This window comes from Vigna angularis, chromosome 3 (assembly GCF_016808095.1).
Source record: "Vigna angularis cultivar LongXiaoDou No.4 chromosome 3, ASM1680809v1, whole genome shotgun sequence".
Taxonomy (NCBI): domain Eukaryota; kingdom Viridiplantae; phylum Streptophyta; class Magnoliopsida; order Fabales; family Fabaceae; genus Vigna; species Vigna angularis.
In genome coordinates this window covers 33954690-33971316 of record NC_068972.1, presented here as the reverse complement: position 1 = coordinate 33971316, position 16627 = coordinate 33954690, and the positions used below count along the sequence as shown (strand labels likewise).

At 37.6% G+C, this 16627-nt stretch overlaps 1 protein-coding gene across 1 annotated transcript; it reads right to left on the bottom strand.

Moving 5' to 3' along the window:
* Positions 1-5789: 5789 nt before the first annotated feature.
* Positions 5790-7852, bottom strand: LOC108324495 (uncharacterized). Its single transcript, XM_017557440.1, has 5 exons — positions 7506-7852; positions 7022-7461; positions 6621-6808; positions 6270-6518; positions 5790-6188 (listed from the first exon to the last, which is right to left on the bottom strand). Exons 1-5 carry the CDS (start codon positions 7850-7852, stop codon positions 5790-5792), a joined length of 1623 nt encoding a protein of 540 aa, XP_017412929.1.
* Positions 7853-16627: the final 8775 nt, after the last annotated feature.

Here is a 16627-nt window from a genome sequence, read left to right as displayed (position 1 = left end):
TTAAATTAATTTTGAACTAAAAAAAGAAATTAAATATTATTAGACATAAATACTAAAATGAAAATGCAGGATAATAAGCCACAACTAAAAATTAATAATTAAAATAACATATAACATTTAACTTTTCATTTATGTACCTATAAAATGAATTATTATAAAAAAGACTTATATGATAAAAAAATATTATGCTATAAAATTAATATTTCAAATCAAGCGGGGCAAGATAATTTTTTTTTCTTAGGACAAAAACAATGATAAATGAATGTAGAGGTGATGACTTATTGTTTTCTTTTCATAATAGAAGAAAGAATAAAAATAGTGAATAACTTAAGTTTTTTTTTCCTTTATAATATTTAATGTTAATTACTTTACATTATCGGATGAAGTGCACATCAAGTAATTTGGATTTCGTTCTCTTTAAAAATAATCAGATTAAATAATTTTTCTGAAAGTTGTTGTCCTATAAAAAAAAGAAAATCTCATGTAAAGGGATAGAAAATCAATATTCGATAACTCTTCTATTATTTCAGTTTAGTTATATATTTTTTAATTTATTTGTAAAATTTGTGTGATTTGAATAATTTTTATTATTTTGTTCTTAAAACCCAAAAATTCTTATAAGACCTTTTATTTTCTTAAATTTAGTTATGATCTTTCTTATCATTTTACTTTTATTTATGTTTTTCATCTGACTTCCATGAGTCCTTAATCAATCTATATTAAAAAAATAAAAAATATATATTTACTCTTTATTCGTTAAATGATTGAAAATGTTGCTTTTATTTTAATTTCTCATTCAAAACTTTTATAATTAATCTTTATTCTGATTAAATAATTGCATAAACTAATGATATTATAATAAGGGTGAATAGTTAGTTTCAATTTAGGTTTAAATTCTTGTTAGTCCTTATATTAGTTTTAAAATCTTAATTCAGTATTCAGATTTTGAATAATCTTAATTGATTTTTTAAAAAATATATAATAAATAGACCATTTTAGTTAGTTTTACTAAAACGGGATGAATTTTGATGAACATTAATAATTAATTAATTACTTATCATTTTGATTACTAAAACGGCTATAACTAAGCTTTATGGTGCAAAAACAGTTTTTTGTGAATTCAGAGAAGGAAGAGGAGAAGGGAGATTGGTGACAAAATGGTGAAGATAATCATAAGACGTAAGAGAGCGAAAATGTTAACGAGGTCACCTCCGACCACCGTACCTTGTCGTCGACTCCTCCCTTTTTGAATTCCAATGACGTGCCCATTGTCAACCTCCTCGACGCTAATGACACCCATTACAACATGTCATTATCTCATTAGAAACCTATATTGGATCTTGTAGTAATTGAAAGAAATTAGGTGATAGATAGAACACTTAATGATTAATCAATCCATTTCTTACTTCAATACGTTAATTTTAAAAAAAATGTCAACAAACACATACAAAATATTTTCACCATTTCGTGACTCTTTGCTTAACTGAGAGCAATGAGTATAATGAAACCTAATTTAGAAATTGATTTGATTGTATATTTCTTGCTTTTCGGACTAAATTCATGAGAAAATGTTTGGAGAACCATGAGTTGTGAAAAACATATAAGAGACCATGACACTACCTTTAGATCAAAATCTTAAGACATTGAATTTGTGGATCTTTTCATTTTATATGTTTTGCTCTTATTGCTCAATTTCATTCCATATGAGACAAGTACCTTGCATTTCGCTCTAGCAAAGTATATTGTCAATTACTTTCAAGAATATTGAAACATGATTACATTGATTGTGAGTTAACTTTCTTGTTGAAAAACCAAGAGAATTCAGAAAAAAAAATGGTAGAACAGTGTTGATAAATGATATGTAACATGAACATGCTAAAGACTTATTTGAATTTGTAGGACTTTGTTGTAAATAAGAATGAGAAGTTGTATTATTTTCTAGAATACTAATTGAACCATATTTTTTTCAATATGATTTTACATGATAGATGGTTTTGTGTTGAAAGTGGGAGCGCTGATAATCCACCAGTGAAACTAATCCATGGTTTCCTTCACATAGGATTAGGGATGACAAAAAAATCCACGGACACGAGTATTTGTGGATAAAATCTACGGCTGATATTTACTATTCGCGGGTAACGGGTAGCGGGTATTTTAATACCCGCTTTTAAACGGGTTGGGTATGGGTAGTATACTACCCGACCCACGGATATCCATTACCTATAAAAAATAATAAAAATTAATTTATATATATTTTTAATTAAATTTAATTAAAAATAAAATAAAATAATATTTTATTAGGTTAAATTTAATTAAAATTAAATTTTAATTTGTGAGAACCTGAAAAACGAGACAATAGAGTGAGTAGAGTTATTATGGGTTAGGCTACCGAAAAGCAAATGCATTTTGGTGATATGAGTAGCCAAATTAATTCATTTAAGCTATCCTTCAACTGTACAGTCCCATACCTATACAGTCTCTAGAACCCTCTCATTCAGGTGCATGTTCGATTCTTCCATATGTCCCTCCCACTGGAAGCCTGCCAGGAGCCACTCTTTGTTTGTGCCTCTTGCACCCGCGATCATCCTCGCCCTCGTCAGTGCCCGGGTGTCACATGCCCACCAGCTTCCGCTTGGTTCGTCCTCGAACCACACCGTACTGGGAGAGACTAGGCTTTGATACCACTTGTAACATCCCTAACGGAGTGCCACTAGAAAATAACAAAAAACCAAAATTTACGCAAGTTTTTTTTTTCTTTTAAAGATAACATCGCGAAAAGAAAACCTCAAAAGTCTAAGCGTCTTACAACATAAGGTTCAAACCTTACAAATATCAAATTCATTATTCAAAAACATAAAATAACTTTAAACACATGATAAATTCCCCATAGCTATTCCCATATCTCTCGTTGTGCTACTCCATCTCTGCCTTCTGCAACGCCATCTACTCCCGTACAAGTACGATCATCGTAGGTGGAACCACAACCACAAAAGGAAAGGGTGAGTAACTAAGAGCCTAACATAGCATATAATTTCAATGTCAAAACATCATAACATAGACGATCCTAGTCATAACCTTACAATACATCGCATTATTCAACTCATAACCCAAATCATCACCACCCAGACTATCATAGTCATAACATCACAATACATCCTGATATTCGAAACAATGACTCAGATCATTATCACAAGCTTCTGTTGTTTCCTTGAATTTTGTCGTACCAAACCTGTTTCGTAAAACAGGGCGATTCGAGTCGTCTTCCATCGCAACTTCAGACCTATCTCCCCGACTCCTCAAGGAATTACAAGTAAAAGCTTCGGTTAGGCACACCCACTGAGCTCTATACTCACACGAGCCAAAATAAAGACCAAACGCACACCCCTCCCATGCACGCACACAACAACCACTAGACCAGACTCCATCCACTGATATAATAGCGCAAACAATATATTTAAATACTTTTTCAACCTTTTTCGAAAATTAATATAAAACCAATATTAATTTGATTTTCTTTCCTTCCTTAACTATTTCTTAACATGGTCTCACATCACAATTCATTATGTAATACCACAAAATAAAATACTTAAAGTAAGAAATCATTTTATTTATACGGGTCTTAGATTCTCCCCTATTCCAAAAAATTTCGTCCTCGAAAATTAAGGCTACTATGCGAACAAATGCAGGTATTCTTTTCTCATAAACTCTTCAAGCTCCCAAGTCATCTCTTGAGTTTTCTCGTTCCACAACACCTTCACCGTGCGAATTTCCTTTCCCCTCAGATTTTTCGTCTACACCTCCAACACCCTGACTGGCCTAGCTTCGATTGTAAGATCTTCATGAACTTGTATATCATCAACCTCTAACACATGCATAGGATCTGGAATGTATTTCCTCAGTTGAGACACGTGAAACACGTTATGCAGGTTTGCCAACTGCGGCAGTAATGCTATCTCATATGCTACTGGTTCAATCCGCCTAAGAATCTCATAAGGACCGAGAAACTTAGGTGACAACTTCCTCGCCTTGATAGCCCTACCCACACCTGCCATCGGCGTCACACGTAGGAACACATGATCCCCTTCATTGAACTCAAGCGACCTTCTTCTCCGATCAGCGTACGACTTCTGTCTACTATGTGTTGCTCTCATTCTTTCTTGAATCAACTTCACCTTTTTAGTAGTTTGTTGCAACAACTCAGAACCTACTGATACTACTTCCCCATCTTGAAACCAACAGAGAAGAGTTCAACATCTTCGCCTATACAAGGCTTCGAAAGGCGCCATCCCAATGCTAGAATGATAACTATTGTTATATGTGAACTCCACTAACAGTAAGATCTCACTTCAACCACCAAGATGGTCCAAAACACAAGCCCTCAACAAGTCTTCTAATGACTGAATAGTTCTTTCAGTCTGTCCATCTGTTTGAGGGTGATATGCTGAACTCATCCTCAGCCGCGAACCCAAAGCATCCTGCAACTGTTGCCAGAACCTCAAGGTAAACCTTGGATCCCGATCCGATACAATGTTATCTGGTACACCATGCAATCTTACAATTTCTCTTATGTATAACTCTGCTAACTTCTCCATTGACATCTTCTGATTGATGGATAAAAAGTGGGCACTCTTCGTCAACCGATCAACTATCACCCATATGGAGTCGTGACCCCTCGATGACCTCGGTAAGTGAGTTACAAAGTCCATCGAGATGTTGTCCCACTTCCACTGGGGAATATCCAGCTGCTGTAACATTCCACCCGGTCTTTGATGTTCAATCTTCGCCTTCTGACATACCAAACAGGAAGCTACGAACTCTGCAACATCCTTCTTCATTCCGCTCCACCAAAAAGATTCTTTTAGGTCTTTATACATCTTAGTCATTCCCGGATGTATACTAAGATTACTCTTATGCCCTTCCTCCAATATGAACCTTCGCAAATTTGTTGTTGCCGACACACACACTCTTCCTTGAAACCGAAGAATACCATTCCAGCACAAAGCAAAATCTTTGGCTTGATCAGTTCCTAACAACCCCACAATTCGTTGCAGCTCCAGATCAGTTTTTTGTTCTGACTTCACTTGCTCCAAGAAACTACTCGTAATTGTCAGATGACTACACCACATGTGTTCCTGACCCAAATGAACACCGAGATTCATGTCCCTCAACTTCTCAATTCACTCTAACTCTTTGATCATCAGAGCTGACATCTGAACCCGCTTTCTACTCAAAGCATCCGCCACGACATTTGCCTTTCCTGGATGATAAAGCAACTCAAAGTCGTAGTCCTTCAAATATTCCATCCACCTCTACTGTCTCATGTTCAACTCTTTCTGATCAAACAGGTATTTCAGACTTTTGTGGTCATTAAAAACATGAAACTTCGCTCCATACAAATAGTGACGCCAAGTCTTCAAAGCAAACACTACAGTTTCCAACTCAATGTCATGCGTCGGATAATTCTGCTCGTGTATCTTCAACTGACGAGAAGCATATGCCACTGGTCTTCTATTTTGCATTAATACGCATCCCAACCCTTGATATGATGCATCATAATATACCTCAAACGCCTTGTCTATATCTGGAATAATTAGCACTAGAGCGGTTGTCAACCTTTTCTTCATATCTTCAAAGCTTGCTTCACACAGATCAGTCTAGACAAACTGTTGGTCCTTCCGCGTCAACTGAGTCAGAGGACCTACTATCTTGGAGAAACCCTCTACAAATCTCCGATAGTAACCTGCTAGTCCAATAAATTTCCTTACTTCCGACATCGATGTAGGACACTCTCACTTCAACACAGCTTCCACCTTGGCTGGATCGACTGATATTCCTTGAGCAGATATCACATGACCAACGAATTGAACTTCATCCAACCAAAACTCACATTTCGACAGCTTGCCATACAATTGGTGCTCCCTCAAAATCTCCAACGCTATCCGCAGATGTTCAGCATGTTCCTCTCGGTTCTTCGAGTAGATAAGAATATCGTCAATGAATACAACGACAAACTTATCCAAACAAGAACGAAAGATACGATTCATGTAATCCATGAATATAGCTGAAGCATTGGTCACACCGAAAGATATTACAACATACTCGTAGTGCCCATAGCGTGAGCGAAACACTGTCTTCTGCACATCATCAAGCTTGACAAGAATTTGATGATATCCTGACCGTAGATCAATCTTTGAAAACACTCCAGCTCCTTTCAACTAGTCTAATAGATCATTAATTCTTGGCAACGGGTACCTGTTCTTGATAGTGACTTTATTAAGCTGCCGGTAATCCACACATAACCTTGAGCTTCCGTCTTTCTTTTTCCCTAGCAACACCGGCGCACCCCATGGAGGCACACTTGGTCTGATGAACTTCTTTTCTAACAAATCTTCAATCTGCTTCTTCAACTTTTCTAACTCCGCTGGAGCCATACGATATGGAGCTACAGATACTGGCCCTGCACCGGGCATCAGATCTATTGCAAAGTCCACTTCACGACTCGGCGGCAAACCCGGTACCTCCTTAGGAAAAACATCAGCATATTCCTCGACTACTAGTATTCCACTGATCTGCTCGTTTATGCTCTTCTTCTACTCTTTCACTATCAACATAAAGCAAACAGCTCCACTCTTGAGATCTTGTACGACTTCCTTTGATGTTGACATTTTAATGCCTTCTAGTTCCTGGAAGACTACCCTCTGACGTCCACAGTCAATCATCACATGGTTATCAGCTAACCAATCCATCCCCAAGATCACGTCCTGACCTTCAAGCGGCAAGCACACCAAGTTGACTTTGGACTTGTGACCTGCCACCTCGATCGGACACCCAACACAGATTGAACTGGTTTAAACATGTCCGGATGTTGGAGTAGAGACAACAAGCTCACACCCCAAGTCAAACATAGAGAGTCCAAGATTCTCCACACACAAAAATTATATAAACGAGTGTGTCGCACCCGAATCAAACAGGACATGCACATTTCTACCAAACAAAGATCAAGTATCAAGTATCAGGCTACCTGACTTCTCGGCTTCTGCTCTCGTCATGGCAAACACTCTACCCGCAACCTGCGACTTTCCACCATTAGCTGACTTCTGAGGCGTTCCACCAAATGACCTCTTCTGAGGGAAATTAAGAGAGATATGCCCAGGCTTATTACATGTGAAACACGTCCTCACCTCCTTCTTGACGTCACTTAGCTTTGGAAAATTTCTTCGGATGTGATCTCCGCCGCACTCAAAGCACTTCAACAAACCTGACCTAAACTGTTGCGGCCTCTCATACGGTTTCTTCTGCTGCTTGCCCCTGGAAAAGCTTCCCTTCTGGTTCCTTATCACACGCCTAGACTCATCCAACCTCTCAGCTATCGTGGCCTGCTCCACTAACTCTGGAAATTCATTAATCTTCAGGTGAACAAGTGCCTTCAAAAGATGGTGGCGCAATCCTTGCTCAAACCTCCTGCACTTCCAATCCTCGACTAAGTATAGAAACGAGCCAAATACTCGAATCTCTCCTTGTAGTCTTGCACATACATACTTCCTTGCTGAAGAGCCAGAAACTGCGACTCTCGTTGCTGCTTAGCGCTAGCCGGAAAGTAACGCTCCAAGAATCTAGCTCTGAAATCTTCCCAAGTAGCAACTTCCCCTCGGGTATACATGCCCCTCCGCATCCCATGCCACCAGTACTCAGCTTCCCCTGCCAACATATATGTAGCAAACACTAACTTCTGCCCCTCAATGCACTCGATCGCTTCAAATATCTTCTCAAGGTTGCAAATCCAGTCATCTGCTTCATCTAGAGTTGCCTTGCCATTGAACTTCGCAGGACTGTGACGTAGAAATTTGTTCATGCCCACTCTCGGCCTGGGTGCCTGCTCAGCATGTTGTGCTTGCAAAACCCGAGCAATCTATCGCATTGCCTGTGCCAGCTCCGCAGTAGCATCGGTTGGAGTAGGATTTCTTGGTCGTCCCGACATCCTTATCATTTATAACGCAAAAGATAAGCAAGGAAAAATAACCACACAAAAAAAGAAAAAAAACATCAAAATTACGCCACCGAACTAGTCGAGCTCACTCCCAAAAAGTCCCAAGAGCCCCAACAACTTCCAGGGAATATTGACTTCCCAGAAGGTCACCCATCCCTAAATTACTCCAGGCTAAACACGCTTAACCATGGAGTTATTATGGGTTAGGCTATAGAAAAGCAAATGCATTTTGGTGATATGAGTAGCCAAACTAATAACTTTAAGCTATAATTCAATTGTATAGTCCCATACCTATACAATCTCTAGAACCCTCTCATTCCGGTGTATGTTCGATTCTTCCATGTGTCCCTTCCACTGGAAGCCTGCCAGGAGCCGCTCTTTGTTTGTGCCTCTTGCACTTCGTGCATCTTGCACCGGCGATCACTCCCCGCCCTCGTCAGTGCCCGGGTATCACAACCAACACCATTGACAATATTGTTCAATTTCTTTTACTTGGACTGTGTATGAATGATTGGATTATTAAGTGCTTTGCTGGATTATAATTTTCCTTGTCCTTTTCAAAGTTTTGATGACGGTGATTAGAAGAAAATGAAAGCATAGATCTAGAAGATGTTGAGCTTGCCAAAAAGTATCAATCCAATCTTCGGGTCGATGGAGTGCGATTGTCCAATCTCGGTGCTCTTTTCCTTGCTTGTTTTAGTTTGCTACTTGATTATATTTAATTTTGTTGTTTTTTTGTTTTACAAGTGATGGTGAAACCACCAAGCAGGGAAGGATGAATTTTTCTTCCAGAAGTGGTGGAATAAAGACGAATAGTCGATCAAAAAGTGTTTCCCTGAAGTCTAGTAAAAGGTCCAAAGATGGAAACAAATTGAAAGATTCTAAGACAAATAGCAAATCTGAGGACGGAGTTAATAAAAAATCTAAGGAAGACACTCCTAAAAGTTCTAGCAGTAAATCCATTGTTGCTACTAAAATACTGAGTAAGAAATCGAAAAATACTGATACTACTTCTACTGAAATATGTTGTTTTCCAATTTTCTTTGTAGCTTCTCTTTAACTTGAATTTCATAACTCTCTCCAACCACCTTCACCTCTACTGTCTATTTCATTTTATGCAGACTTCACACCATTTAGAGAGACCACACCAAAGGTTGTAATCTAACAAAGGTTGGTGTCTTTTACTTTCCAAGGCTATATTATAGCAGAAGTTGAGCCATTACATCTTTAAATTGTTATTGCTATGCTATGTTTTCTTTATTTATTTATATTATGAATATGAAGTTATTAACAAGTGAATTGTGATAAGGTTTGTGGTTCCTAAGTACATGGGTTGTGCAAGTGATATGTATAGCTTTTCCAAATTTGATTGGAAAAGAAACAGAGGGTTTTCATGGACATGTAATTACTTGAAATCTGCTGTTAAGACTAAATTCTATTTTATTAAGAAGAAATAATTGTGATGAAACTCTTATTTGAGAATCTACCAGGTAAAGTAGAAATTAGATTGTATCACTTTTGTGGATCCTAAATTGTCATCCGTGGTCTGTCTAATTTCTAGAAAGTGGACGAAATTCTTGAACTTGTGAAGTCAACATGGAGAGTTTTAGGAATCACAGAGACAATCCATCACCATCAACATGGAGAGTTTTATTAATCTATTTTATTTTGGATGTTTACCTCTTTAATTTTTAATATGAATGTGGTTCTTTCATTTACTTGATTTCATCAAGACAAAGAAGTCATTTTGTTTGATAGTAATTAAGATTAAGTTTGCGTTGTTAAAATTCCACTCATTGGGATATATTGATTATTAGGCATTTAATGTATTTTTCATTGTTGTTTAGCTTTTTTTTTCTTTTTGTGATACTGTACTATTTGACTAATTAATATTTTTCGAATAATGGGACACAACTAATTCTTTAATCATTATTTAATGTTGAATTACATTTCTTTTTCATTATGGGGATGTAGTGTGTTATCTCACAAGGGAGCATGGGTTTTATTGCATGCACTTGATAAATTAAATAAAATACCTAATAGTAATTCATCCAGAACTTCCCCTTCAAGGCTTGAAGATGCTGAATTTGTTAATAGCTTACTTGCTTCAAAAATTGACAACCTTGAAGATGAATGTCTGAAAATGCAATTCCAATATCTTTATTTTTGCACATACATTTACTTTTTATTTAATAGTAAAATTATCTGTTCAAGTTACATCTCCAAGCTTAGAGGTTCTATCATTAAAGCCATCCAGTGATGTTGTGGTGGACCGGAAACAGAGTGAGAAGATTTCCCATGAAGTAAAGGAGACAATAGCGAAGGAAAATGGTGACACGGGTCGTGTAAAGATGTAGCATTTTCAGAAGGTTGTTGGTAGTGGAAGTTCAAGCACGATTCACGCGCTAAGATCAGTGGAAGACGAAAATCTTGATTATGACAACAATGCTAGCTCATCGAGTTTTGAGTTTGATAAAGGAGAGAGACCAAGGAACAATCCTGCCACTAGATCTCTATTCAAACATATTCATTCCAGATGAGCTTTTGAGATCTGTGTAAACATTTTCTTGATGTATAAACCTTGTATTTCTTCAAGATAAAAAAAAACCAACTTCATTGGGATCACTGGATATGACAGAATTATGTCAGAATTATGTCACTGTATGATATTTCCTAAAACTATTATAAATAGTTTGATTTGATATTGACTAATCTTATTTTTTTTATTGAATTTTCCATGCGATGGACTAGTTTCTTTAGTTGATTTTTCTTTGATTGCAGAAAGGTTGGAGAAATAAAATATCCTTCTACTGCCTCCGTTCAATTTCAAACTGAGGCATAAAACTCTATCTCTACTTCCTCGATTCACTAGCAACCGAGGCCAAAAGTCTGGCAAAAAAAAGTAAAAAAAGGAACACCTTCTACTACTTCGGTTGTATTTGAACCGAGGTAAAAGCATACACCTTTTTGTCTCGGTTTAGAACCGAGGTAAAAAGTGATAGACTTTTTGCCTCGCCAGTATATACCTCGGTTGTGGAACCGCTGCGAATAGGCGAAAATAACCGCTGTCGTTTTCCTTTACTACACTAGTTAAGTTAATGAAACCATAATTTTTTTTCTTAAAAACACATTTTAGAACATCCTGGTTCATTAACCAAACCCTACTATATTTCTTGAACTCATTTCTTCCAAGTTCTTTTCCTTCTCTCTACCAAATCTCTTTTCTGAACCATTTGATTTCCGATCAAGTGGTGCCCAAGCATCCACAACGTACAAACTTTCAAAACCAACCGATCAATTTCGGGTCTTAGTCGGATAAGTGGCTCTATCCAGTTCTTCTTTGTTCTTCATCTAGGACATGCAACCCTTGCTGGTTGCATGTGTCTTGTGCTTTCCTCTTTTTCATTTCCCATTCCATTCTAGCTCTAAGACTTGTTCCTATCACTAATGTGGTGGTCTATAGGGTTTGGTTGAGTTCTTGTTGCGAAAGGTACGGTTGAGGTGTTCTTGTGAGCTGGTTAGTTTGTACTTGAGGTAAGGGGAGCTAGGTCTTTCTTAAAATTTATTTTATGAAATGTGTAGATGTGCTGAACTTTGTGTGACCATGCCGTTTGGGTTGAACTTATGTTTTAAAGAGATTTTCTGTATGAATTGAACTACATGCTGGAAATTGTGACTGTGGATTTGGTTGGGCTGAAGTGATATTTGAAATCTGATATGTTTGAGGTATGGGTTCTGTTAAATGAGGGTTCAGATGGAAGGTGAGGGAGTATACACTGTGTTGAGTGAACTATTAGGATTTTAGGCCACTTTGAGAGGAAGTGGGATAATGATTTTGAGCATTGGAGGTCTTGAGTGAAATTGGGTAGTTCAGATAGGTTAATTTTGACTTGTTAGGAACATCAAACTAGTCTAACACGAGTTACAAGTGGTAAAATTGAATTTGGGTCACTAAGTTGTTGATTTTGGTTTTCTAAAGTAGAAATTGAGTCTAAATCACCTTAGAATTGTAGTAGGAACGTTTATAATCATCTAGACAAGTTTAATTAGGTGTAAAACATGAATTAGAGGTGTTAGAAATTTGAGAAAAGGCCTAGAAATGGTAAGGGTTTGTGTGAGTGCATAATTCTGTAGAATTTGCGTTCTGCAGATGATGCAGAGTCACTATGCGAATTGTCTCGCATAGCGAGTCCCTACAGAGGGTACTCTCTGTTTGAGGCATTCGTTGTGCGAGCTGGTGCGCTGTGCGAATGACTAAAGGGTGCTGCTCTCTGTCTAGTGATTCAAATAGCGAATCTGGTCGATGTGCAACTGGTGGTGGTCTGAAGTCACTGCCAGTTTAATTCGAAAGGCGAATTGGGCGCGAAGCGAGAGTTTTAAGGGGGTTGGTCTCTGTCTGAGCTCTCGCATAGCGACTAGGGTTCACTATGCGAGAGACATGAGGTCTGGCACCTCAGTGAGTTAATTTGCCTTGCGAGTGAGGGTGCGCTGTGCGAGGTGATCCTGTCTCACCTTGCGAATGATGTGTGCTGAGCGAATTCTCTGAGTCGAGATTTCTCTTTTGCTCTTTCTTTGGTTGAATTAAGTGTATGGAATGATTGGAATGCATAGTATGATGGTGGTAATGTTATTACATTGAAAGTATGAGATATGTTTGGTGGTTGAATGTAACAAAGTATTGGTTGATGGACGTAATTCCATGGATCTCAAAGGGATGTTACATGGTGGTGCCCTATGTTATGGATGTAATTCCATGGATCTCAAAGGGAGGTTACATGGTGGTGCCCTATGTTATAGACGTAATTCCATGGACCTCACAGGGAGGTTACATGGTGGTGCCTTATGTTGTGATCCAAAGTGAATTCTCTTGTTGAGATTCGAGTATGTTTAGAATGAATGCAGGAGCTAAGTCTTGGGGGTTATCCTGAAACTCCAATGGTCTTTCATTCTCAAGTAGAGAGGATTGATCCATGTCGTGAGGAGTAGCAGGAGGTCCTAGTCTTGGGTGCTTCCAGTATGGCCTAAGGTGAGTGATAATGGACTAACCTCGTGAGTGTGGTAAGGTGAAACCCATTGGCAATGGCTTTCGAAAGCAGTAGAAGCCACCACGAGTGCACAACCCGCCATAGCTCGGCAATCATTCTAAGTCCGGACGAGTCAAGTTTAAAGTATAACATGTTATGATGTGTGATCCAATTTACTTGAATCAAACATGAATGTTGTGTGTTATTATAATAGTATGAACTTTGTATATCTAGCTCACCCTTGCTTCTGTGTTTATCTGTCTGTGTATTGTTTTCTCTTTTGCGATGATCACCTTAATGGTGTGAGATTGGTGTGAGCTTAGGGAGACATCTGTTTCAGTTACTTTAGCGATAGGGGTTTGAGGGGATTCAGTAAAGAAGTCGGAAGAATCTACAGGTGTAGATATTGTCTTTCGTAGGTTTGTTTCTTATATTAGTTAAATTTATCATATATGTAATATTCATTTTAGTAGTATTTTACTATTAAAGATGGGATGTTACATAATTTATATTATATTATATTAGATATATTTTTTGTAATTTTATTTTAAAAATGTATAAAAAAATTTATTTATTTTTTGCGGGTATCCGTAGGTACCCGCATATATTTTCTAAACAGGTACTTGTACGGGTAACGGATCAGGTAACATATACAGTTTTGTCCGGCGGGTCAGGTTACGGGTAGGCATTATTCGTGCCCGACCCGACCTGTTGCCATCCCTACACAGGACCTCTTGGATTGCGTTATTATATGAAATTTCAATCCATGCTTTCTTAATTTTAAATTATGATGATGCAATAATCATATTAGTTTTCTTTCTTTTCTTAATTTTATTTGCGTTGTGAAAGGTGAATTCCTGCAGAGTTGCGAGCAACCTCGAAACCCAAAAAGTAAGACAAGTTACCCATGTTTTTTATTTTGAATTGCTTATTTAGGAGATGAGTGATATGATCAATAGCAAGCCTATTATTGCCAGTAAGAATGATGTCGTCAACGTAAATTAAAAGGATGGTGTTGGTGTTACCTTTGTTGGAAGTAAATAAAGAATGATCACCAGATGTTTGAGTAAATTTATGAGAGAGAAGAAAAGAGGAGAGCTTTTCATACCATTGTCGGCTTGCTTGTTTTAGGCCATAGAGTGATTTATGTAGGAGACAAACTTGGTTAGGATTAGAGAGAATGAGTCCCCGTGGTGGTTGCATGCAGACTTCCTCATGTAAATCTCGATGTAAAAAGGCATTGTTAACGCCTAATTGCCTTAGATTCCAATTCTTTGTAGCCGCTAATGAGAGGATTAACCGAACAGTTGTGAATTTGGCAACTGGTGAGAAGGTGTCGAAATAATCAATACCTTCCAATTGTGTATATCCTTTGACAACAAGACGAGCCTTGAATCTATCAATGGTGTTGTCGGCTTTGTGCTTGGTCTTATAAACCCATTTACAACCTATTGCTCTCTTGTGGGAAGGAAGAGTAGTGAGAGTCCAAGTCTTATTGTGGTCAAGAGCAGCAAGTTCAGCTTGCATAACATCACGCCAATGTGCATGTTGGATGGCTTCTTTATAGTCAGTAGGATCGTGGATGCTGTCTATAGAAGAAATAAAATGTCTATATGCAGGAGATAATTTATCAAAACTAAGCACATGCTCAATAGGATATTTGTTATTAAGAGTACTATAAGATGATATTTGAAAATCTTTAAGGTAAGCAAACATAGTTCTAGTGTGAGTAGACCGCCTAACAGAAATAAAAGTATTGTCTAAACGCTCTTCATTGTTAAGAGAAGAAGAATTATGAGAGCCAGGGGGAGTGAGCTGATCATTATCATGCATAATGTTGTTATGATGTAAAGGTAAAGCAGAATGTGATGAAGTATTGGATGCCATGTCAGGAAATTCATTTTCACAGAAAACAAAATTTCTAGATATTTGAATGTCATTAGTTGCAAGACTATATGTTATGTATCCTTTAGTGGTGGGATGAAGACCAAGGAAAACACCAGCAGTAGCACGCGGATCAAGTTTCTTTATATGAGATTGAAGAGTGCTGGTGTAGCAGAGACAACAAAAAACTTTAAGTCTAGTGATATCAAAAGTTGTGTTATAAAGTTTGTCATGTGGAGAGTCGTTATTGAGAAGGGGAGTAGGCATGATATTTATGAGAAGAGTGGCATAATTAAGTGCATATGTCCAAAATTGGTTAGAAAGTTTTGAATGAAAAAGCAAAGCCCTGGTGACATTTAAAAGGTGTTGGTGTTTTCTTTCAACAATCCCATTTTGTTGAGGAGTTTCATTACAAGAGGTTTGGTGGATAATCTCTTGAGAACTAAAATAATCATGCATAGCAAATTCAGGCCCATTATCAGATCTTATGATTTTAATAGTGGTTTGAAACTGATTTTTAACATAAGATATGAAATGCAGAATGTGATTTCTTGTTTCAGATTTGGCATGCATTAAATGAACCCATGTGTATCTAGTATGATCATCAACAATTGTTTAAAAATATCGATGAGAGTGAATGGATGCATTGAAGCAGGGTCCCCAAATATCTATATGTATAATATCAAAAGCATGTAGAGCAATAGAGTTATGAGTAGTAAAGGGTAATTTCTTTTGTTTGGCAATGTGACAGGCATTACAATTGTCTGATCTATAGTCAATGCAGGGATATTTTTGTTTAAGAACCTCCAATCTCTTATCAGATAAATGGCCCAAGCGGTTGTGCCAAATGTTGTTGTTGATAGCAAGGAGTGATTTTTGTGAACTGGCAGAGTGCACACAAGGAGCAACGTGAAGGACATACAAACCTGCTTGAAGATTAGATAAACCAATCTTGTGGTGTGTTGTTAAGTCCTGGATAAAACATTGGGAATTAGTGAAGGTCATGTAAACATTATTATGCAAAACCATTTTGGATATAGAGATGAGACTATAGGAGAAATCTGGAATGTAAAGAACATCAGTTAGGCAAAGTATATCATAAAGTTTTATGTTTCCTTTATGAGTTACTTTAGTGGTGATGCCATTGGGAAGATTAATAGTCACAGGCAAAATTTTATCATAGGAATGAAAGTGCTTGAGGGAGGAAACAACATGGTCAGTAGCACCAGAGTCTAAAATCCATGTTGTGATACCTGTTGCTGCAGCACTGTCAAAAGTTAAAATGGTTTTACCTGGGTCCTGAGAACTGGATATCATGGAACCGATTTTGGGGTTGGAGGCATTGTCCGCAGTAGGGTTGATGAGAGCTATGAGGGCCTGATATTGTTGCTTTGTGAGGCGCACTTCAGGGTCAGAATTGTCTCCTGGACTGTTAGTGATAGGTTCTTGGCTTCTTGAGAGGAGACTTTTACCATTGTAGAATTTGTGTCTGGGTGGGTAACCATGTTTCCTATAGCAAACATCAACTGTATGTCTAGTGTTGCCACAGTGAGAGCAAGATTTCTTGTTTGGAAGGGGTTTTGCAGGAAACCCATGTTTCTTGAAACACACAGAGTCAGTGTGACCATTCTTGCCACAAAAAGAACAAGCAGCAGTGCTTATAGTAGCATTGATAGTTTTGGGTTCAATGATATTTAGGAAATTATTGTTCATTAACTGTCTCTCCTATTGC